This window comes from Argentina silus (genome assembly GCF_951799395.1).
Source record: "Argentina silus genome assembly, contig: scaffold_856, whole genome shotgun sequence".
In the NCBI taxonomy this organism is placed as follows: Eukaryota; Metazoa; Chordata; class Actinopteri; order Argentiniformes; family Argentinidae; genus Argentina; species Argentina silus.
This window is the reverse complement of record NW_028152392.1, coordinates 1-7,500: the sequence shown is the minus strand read 5'-3', so window position 1 is coordinate 7,500 and position 7,500 is coordinate 1. Positions and strand designations below refer to the sequence as shown.

Here is a 7,500-nt window from a genome sequence, read left to right as displayed (position 1 = left end):
AGTAACTGTAAAGAATCAGACGAGAGACAAACACACTGAGGAGAGGGAACTTGCCAGTAGAGACCTGTAGCAGCTTATTAGTCCGATATCATTTGCTTTGTTTTGTTATTATTTTTATACAAACATCTCTAGTACATACAGTATAACAATACAGTCACCTTTCCTTCATATAAGTTAAACAAAAGTCAGTTAAAATCAATATAAAATGTGAAAAACGAAAACAAAGAGAGAAGATCGGAGGAAAACAAAATGCCCCTTTAGAATAAAAACTGGAGGGAAAATATTGCCCAACTATACAACAAAAAAGGTGCGTCCCGATCGCCGAACGTGGTCATCCCTCCTGGTCTCCCCTCCTCCGTCTACACTGGTCTGAAAACACAGGACAGTTGGAAACAATGAAATGGTGGCCTACTGGGAATTCACGATCACCAGCCTGTCAGTGTCGTGTCAGTCAGTGTAGATGTAGTAAAAGAGGCGGAGGGAGCCATTTCCGACCAATGAGAAGCACACAAGTCTCTTTCCGTAGCTCAGGTGCTACTGGTCTCCGCTCTGATTGGTTGGCCCTGGCCCCGCCTTGGTCGCGCAGTCTTTGACCTCTCCCTTCAGCTCCGCCAGCTGTTCAGAGTGGCTGGCCAGCGTTCCGTTCACCTGGGACAGGTATGAGTCCGAGTGTCTCTCCAGCTCCGCCCTGATCCTCTCCAGGTGGTCGGCCAGCTCCCCGAGGCTGCTGCACTGGCCCTCTACCTGGGTCACCCTGCTATCCACCTCCTTCACCTCCCTCTGCACCCCCAGGGCCGTGCTGCGACACCCCTGGAGCTCCCCGGACAGCCTCCTCCTCAAGCCCGCCAGCTCCCCCTTCAGCTGGGCTAGCCGCCTCTCCCCGGCCCCCAGGAGAGAGGCCTGCCGGCCCACCAGCTGGGTGATGCCATGGACCTGTGTGGCTAGCTGGCTCTCTCTCTGCGCCCACGAGGCGTTAGCGTGGCCCACTTCCTTAGCGAACAGGCTAACGGAGTCCCTCAGGCCCTTCAGGGTGCGGTTGACAGAGTTGACGTTGATCTTGAGGAGAGTGATCTCGCCATGGACCGAGCCTTCTTGGTCCTCCTGGGCAATACGGGTCAGGAGTTCCAGTAAGGTGCTGTTCAGGCGGTTCAGTTGGTCCGCATGGGAGTCCAGGCGACCGGACACCTTCTTCTCCACCTCCTCGCACTCCTCCTCCACCTCCGCGAGGCCTGCGCTGCCCCCCGCTGGTGGGGTGGAGGCGGAGCAGGAGGAGGTGCAGAGGAGCTCTAGGTCCGTGAGCTGTTTCTGGATGCCGTCCAGGTCTCCCTCCACCCTCCGCCTCACAGACTCGATCTCCGTCTCCAGAGCCGGCACCACCTGCCCCTCCAGCAGCGCTGGAGCTGTGGCGTTGCTCAGCTCCTCCACGGCTACGAACACCCGCTCCTCCAGAGTCTTCAGCTTGTCCTCCAGCAGGGTCTTGAACCCATCGAGACCCCCCGGGAGACCCAGGGAGCCAGCATCCATGGTGCCTTCTGTGGAGTTCAGCCTGCCCTCCATGTCCTCCAGGCGGGCCTCGATCAGGGTCTCGATGTGGATGGTCTGGTCGGTGAGAGCCCCCTGTAGCTGGCGCTGGGACTCCGTCAGCCCCTTCACCGACTCCTCCAGCATCAGCACCCTCTGGGACAGACTGTTCACCTGCAGATCACGGTCGACAACGGCAGTCAGTTTTCATTTCAATCATAATGCTATATAAAGCAATAGGATTAGTGCGAGTTGCCATAACTACAGGCCCAGTACATGTGTAATGTGATGTATTGTGTAAATCCTTGACCTAATTTCCCTGGTGGTCTGTGTTCTCTGTTGCCCGTTGTAAAACGTAATCACCAGAGGTAACATCTCGCTGTGAAAGTACCTGTCCACAGCAGCTCTCGGTGAGGGTGAGTCCCTGGATCTGTGCCTGCAGGGTCCCCAGTTCCTCTCTCAGCCCTGTCTCCCTGCCGTCCAGGGACTGCTGCATCTGCTCCTGGCCGCTCATGTGGTCGTTGTGGCACTGTCTCTGCACCTCCCCGATCCTCTCCTCACAGTGGTCTTCCAGGCCGGAGAGGCGCCGCTCAAAGCCGTCCAGGATGTCCGCCCGGACGCCGGCTAGCTTAGCGTCCAGGAGCTCCTCCAGGACAGACGGGGAGCCTGCTGACCCAGGGATGGGCCTGCCAGACGCACCCTCCATCAGCCTCTTTAGCTGCCCGTCATGGCCCAGAACCATGGCCTAAAGAGGGAGGGAAGGAGGGAGAGGGAGGGAGAGAGGGAGAGGGAGAAAGAGAGAGAGAGAGAGAGAAAGAGAGTCAGTGAGTCAGTTAAAGTATATCCTACTCATTCTAACTCTATGTATGGACAGTATCACTCACATGGATCTCATCTAGTGTGTGGATCTTGACCCGGAGCTCATCCTTGACCTCCGTCACCCTCCCGGCCAGGTCCCCGGGGAAGCCCTCTCTGCCGTCCAGGCCGTCCGGGATCTCCCCGAAGCCCACCGAGGAGTCTGAGACGCGGGGGGCAGAGGTGAGGAGGGAGCCCAGCATCTTGTTGGTGTCCTCGCGGAGGGACAGGCGCAGACGGTCCTCCAGGCCGGCCACCACCCCGTTCAGAGTGTCCAGAACCTGGGTCACACGACGCAATTCCTCCTCCATGCGGTCCAGGCGTTCGCCGGTCACTCCTGAAACAAACTTGTTACCTACAGAGAGACAGAGAAGGTTTAGGGACAGTATGAGAACATAATGTAATATATGCCATTCAGCTGACGCTTTTATCCAAAGCGACTGACATTGCAGTGAGTGCATACATTTCAGTATATATGGTCCCAGCGGGAATCAAACCCACAACCTTAGCGTTGTTAGTGCCGTGCTCTACCGACTGAGCCACAGAGGACAAACTCTTACTGCTTACAAGTGAGAGAGCAGGGGAGGAGAACAGTTACCTTAACCATCACCTTCATAGCATATAAGTCTACTTTCTGTCACACAACGCCATCTACTGTTTTTACCGTAGTTAGGTTTGCCGTTCCCGGTGGGCAGTTGTCCAGTTGGGATGATCCTGTGGTCGGGTTGACCCGGGAAGGGCCTCCCTGGCTCCAGCTGACCCCCGGGGATGGGCTTGTGGTCCGGGAGAGGACGGGGGTGCCCGTGGGGGTACCCCTTCATCCCGGGCCGGTGGGGGCCGCCGCCCTTGAAGGGGGGCATCATCATGTCGGGCAGGGAGGTGGGTCCGTCGTGACAGCTGTCCCCCGAGTAGCCCGGGCAGCACCGCCACTCCAACTCACTGACCGTCTTGTAGCCCACCTTGTACTTGGGCTTGTAGAAGGTCCGGTACCTGGATGGGGAGGACAGAACGGTTGGTCAGAACACGGTTCTGTTCAGCGGGCCTCTTCAAGTCGAGATCAAACCTTTTGAAGGTGGTGGTGGTAGAACTGTCTCCAATCAACTGAGCCATCAGCACCGTCGGATGATGGGGGGAGGTGAGGAGGTCAGGAAAGATAAAGGGATGAAGTACTTTATGATGAGATTAAGTGATTTACGATGAGATTAAGTGGTTTATGATGGGTTGAAGTGAGGTTTAAACAGAGGATTAGGAGATTTAGAGATAGTATTGTCAATGATGCAGATTGAGATGAAGGCTTGCCTCAGGCTCATTGCCTCCCTAAAGATTATCTATGAGGGTAAACTTTGAAATTCAAAAAGGGGATATATCATCTCTCTGTTTCCACCACCCCCTCCTCTCTCTCTCTCTGTCTCTCTCTCTGTCTCTCTGTCTCTCTCTCTCTCTCTCTCTGATTCTCATTTGAAGTGTAAATCACACACACACACACACACACACACCATGCCTTTTTTCACAGTGTTATAAACACGTCATCAATGTTGTCTCAGTAAGAGGAACCTTTGCCGCTGTGTGTGTGTGTGTGTGTGTGTGTGTGTGTGTGTGTGTGTGTGTGTGTGTGTGTGATGCCGCTGTGTGTGTATGAGACATCATGAGAAAGACGGGGCCGGTTACAGAAGCTGTCAACCCCACGTCCAAACAGAAATTAGTTAGAAAAAAGAAACAATCCAATTATTATGAAAACTACCCAAACATTAACACTATGTTTCCCCGGAGACCACTGACCAAAAACACAGCTGTGGATGCAGCTGGACACACAGTACGGAATCATTGTGTAGTACACATTGACACCACCAGACGGCAGCACCAATACATGGTTTCTAATGTGTGGCAAGTCGCAGTTTTATGAATGGACGCTGACACTCAGCAGACATGTATTCTTAATAACTGTTTTGATAAACTTACATTTGTTTATTTAAGCTAATTAGAGTGACTTATAGTATATCAGTAAATAGAAGGGCTATGTTAGTAATGACCCTGTGAACTGTCACATGTGACTGAAAAATAAATAAAATAAGGCCCCTATGGCCCCTGGTCTGAGCATTGATTACTTTATCTTATGATGACTGATGGACAGATGATTCACTTACTTAAACAAATGTATTTGTTGTAAGTCGCTTGTGATAAAGGTGTCTGCTAAATGCTATAAATGTAAATGTAAATGTGACTGTTACTCTCCCTCTGGAACTCACATGACAACCGGACACTTCTGCCCCCAGATGCACTTGGTGGTGTACTCAGCCTTCACATACGTAGCCACGCCATCCTGCATGGTACACGAGATGTTCTTCTGGACCACATAGGCACAGTGGTTTCTGTGAGAAAGAGAGAGAGAGGGAGGGTGGAGGGAGAGAGAGAGAGAGAGAGAAGGAGGGAGGGAGGGAGGGAGAGAGAGGGAGGGAAAGGGTGAGAGAGAGAGCGAGAGGGAGGGAGGGAGGGAGGGAGAGGGAGAGAGAAGGGTGGTGACGAGAGAGAGGGAGAGGGGAGAAAGGAGAGAGGGGGAGGGAGAGGTTGAGGGAGAGGGTGAGGGGGAGGGAGGGAGGGAGGGAGGGAGAGAGAGAGAGGAGAGTCAATAACAGTATTGTGTCCCCATAGGACCTTATGTTCCGAAGCCGCGTCTGTCCAGCATTAGTGACCCTCCGCTTTCTGGCCCGACACGCAGCTGCTCTGCTCTGTGGCCAGATTTCAAACGACATTTCACGTTTCAAATCGCTCCGCTACTCCCCATGCAGCGCACTGCGTTTGGCCAGAATCATCCACAAAGACATCGGGCCGAAGGGGAATAGGGTGTTATTTAAGACACAGCCAATGTCTGTTTTCTAAGACGCTCACACGTGTTGAAGTGTTCCAGAACCCCTAAAACCGCCACGGGCGAGGACGCTGGCTAGGACGCTGGCTAGGACGCTGACGAGGACGCTGGCGAGGACGCAGGCGAGGACGCTGGCGAGGACGCAGGCGAGGACGCTGGCGAGGACGCTGGCGAGGACGCAGGCGAGAACGCTGGCTAGGACGCAGGCGAGGACGCTGGCGAGGACGTAGGCGAGGACGCTGGCTAGGACGCAGGCGAGGACGCTGACGAGGACGCTGGCTAGGACGCAGGCGAGGACGCTGGCTAGGACGCTGACGAGGACGCTGGCTAGGACGCAGGCGAGGACGCTGGCTAGGACGCTGACGAGGACGCTGGCGAGGACGCTGGCTAGGACGCAGGCGAGGACGCTGGCGAGGACGCTGGCTAGGACGCTGGCGAGGACGCAGGCGAGGACAGTCTTGCAGCGATTGCAACATCTCCTCTCTCTCTCTCTCTCTCTCTCTCTCTCTCTCTCTCTCTTTATCGACAGCGCTGCTATAGCAACCGCTGAACTGAATGTTCTTTGGCCCCTCCACACAGGAAACGATGATCTGTGGTCTTTCGACTCTGATGTGAAGCATCGCTGGGATTCGGAGGGGAGCGTTTCCATGCAGCCAGCAGCACGTGACGCAGCGGCCAGCTGTTTCAGGGCAAACAGAAGTGTTTGGAGGAGAAGGGAGGGAGCGTTCTGCGGCTGAAGAGTGTGTGTGTGTGTGTGCGCCAAGTTAACGAGTTCAGGGGGCTGAGAGAGAGGACACATGGTCAGTGTGTGAGTGTGTGTGGGTGTGTGCATGTATGTGCGTGCGTGCGTGCGTGCGTGCGTGCGTGTGTGTGTGCGGGTGTGTGCGGGTGTGTGTGTGCGTGCGTGCGTGCATGTATGTGCGTGCACGCGTGCGTGCGTGCGTGTGTGTGTGTGTGTGTGCGGGTGTGTGTGTGTGTGTGTGTGTGTGCATGAGTGCGTGCGTGCGTGCGTGTGTGTGTGTGCGTGCGTGTGTGTGTGTGTGTGTGTGTGTGTGTGCGGGTGTGTGTGTGTGTGTGCGGGTGTGCGTGTGTGTGTGTGAGCGAACTACCACTCTCCCTGTGTTGACTCAGTTAATAGTGGTGGAGGGGGTGGGGGGGGGGGGGGGCGTGGAGGGGCGTGTCCTAGAGCAGGAATGACTGAGCTCCTTTCATACGGGCCGGTCGACCTGTTGCCAGGCCGTGTGTCGTTCAGGAAGTGGTTAGCCATCGTATGACCTGACCTGATGAAGTATTATGGAATGGTCCTACGAGACATCGTTGAGCGGCTGAAACTTTCTGTCATCTACTTTCCATGAAGCGTTCAGCGGAGCTGCTTGTTGCTGTGAGGTAAATCCTGGATGTTTCGAAAACTATGTTTACTTTTTCGACGCACGTTTGATAAAGCAAGACACACACACACACACACACACACACACACACACACACACACACAGGTATGCACACAAAAGCAGACACAGACGGTGGCAGAGGCCAACACACACATACAGTACACACACATACACACACACACACACACACACACACACACACACACACACACACACACACACACACACACACACACACACACACACATACATACACAGGGCCTCTTTTATTGTGAAAGCCAGGGACTGGTTTTAAAATCATACAGTAAAAGTTGGAGATATTTTATTGGTGGTTTCCTCCATAAACAGTGGATTTACTGACAGTAGAAAGCAGCTTTACGGCCTGTTGTCCGTTTAATTCGTGAGCGTGAAGAGAAACCTGGTTTACAGATACACAGTCATTTGACTGACTGGTGATGGAGCGGGACTGAATGTGTGTGTGTGTGTGTGTGTCTGTGTGTTGGTGTGGCATATGCACGTGTGTGTGTGTGTGTGTGTGTGTGAGTGTGTGTGTGTGTGTGTGTGTGTGTGTGTGTGTGTGTGTGTGTGTGTGTGTGTGTGTGTGTGTGTGTGTGTGTGTACGTATGCACATGTATACATGTGTGAGATTCTTCTCAAGTTAGACACAGGGTCAAACTAAGGAGCGAAATCAGACTCTACCAGATTTGTGGAAGCAAATATACACACCCCCCCCCCCACACACACACACACCCCTCCTCCTCCTCCTCCTCCTCCTCCTCCTCCTCCACTTGTCCATCTCCACTCTTCTGCCCTCTCATTTCCATTTCACGGGTCTGTCAATGTCATTTGTGTCTGGGGTTTTGTCTGGGGTTT

General features: G+C 54.0%; 1 protein-coding gene across 1 annotated transcript in view; it reads right to left on the bottom strand.

Moving 5' to 3' along the window:
* emilin3b (elastin microfibril interfacer 3b) overlaps positions 1 to 5,670 on the bottom strand; it is a gene marked incomplete at its 5' end in the record, with an annotated part of 5,897 nt that extends 227 nt beyond the window's left edge. Inside the window, 6 exons of the mRNA XM_083698117.1 lie at positions 1 to 1,695; positions 1,913 to 2,266; positions 2,406 to 2,731; positions 3,041 to 3,366; positions 4,623 to 4,745; positions 5,263 to 5,670. The exon at positions 1 to 1,695 is cut by the window's left edge and continues 227 nt beyond it. Coding sequence (XP_083554243.1) covers positions 535 to 1,695; positions 1,913 to 2,266; positions 2,406 to 2,731; positions 3,041 to 3,366; positions 4,623 to 4,745; positions 5,263 to 5,670 — 2,698 coding nt within the window. The remainder of the gene's footprint in view (positions 1,696 to 1,912; positions 2,267 to 2,405; positions 2,732 to 3,040; positions 3,367 to 4,622; positions 4,746 to 5,262) is intronic.
* Positions 5,671 to 7,500: the final 1,830 nt, after the last annotated feature.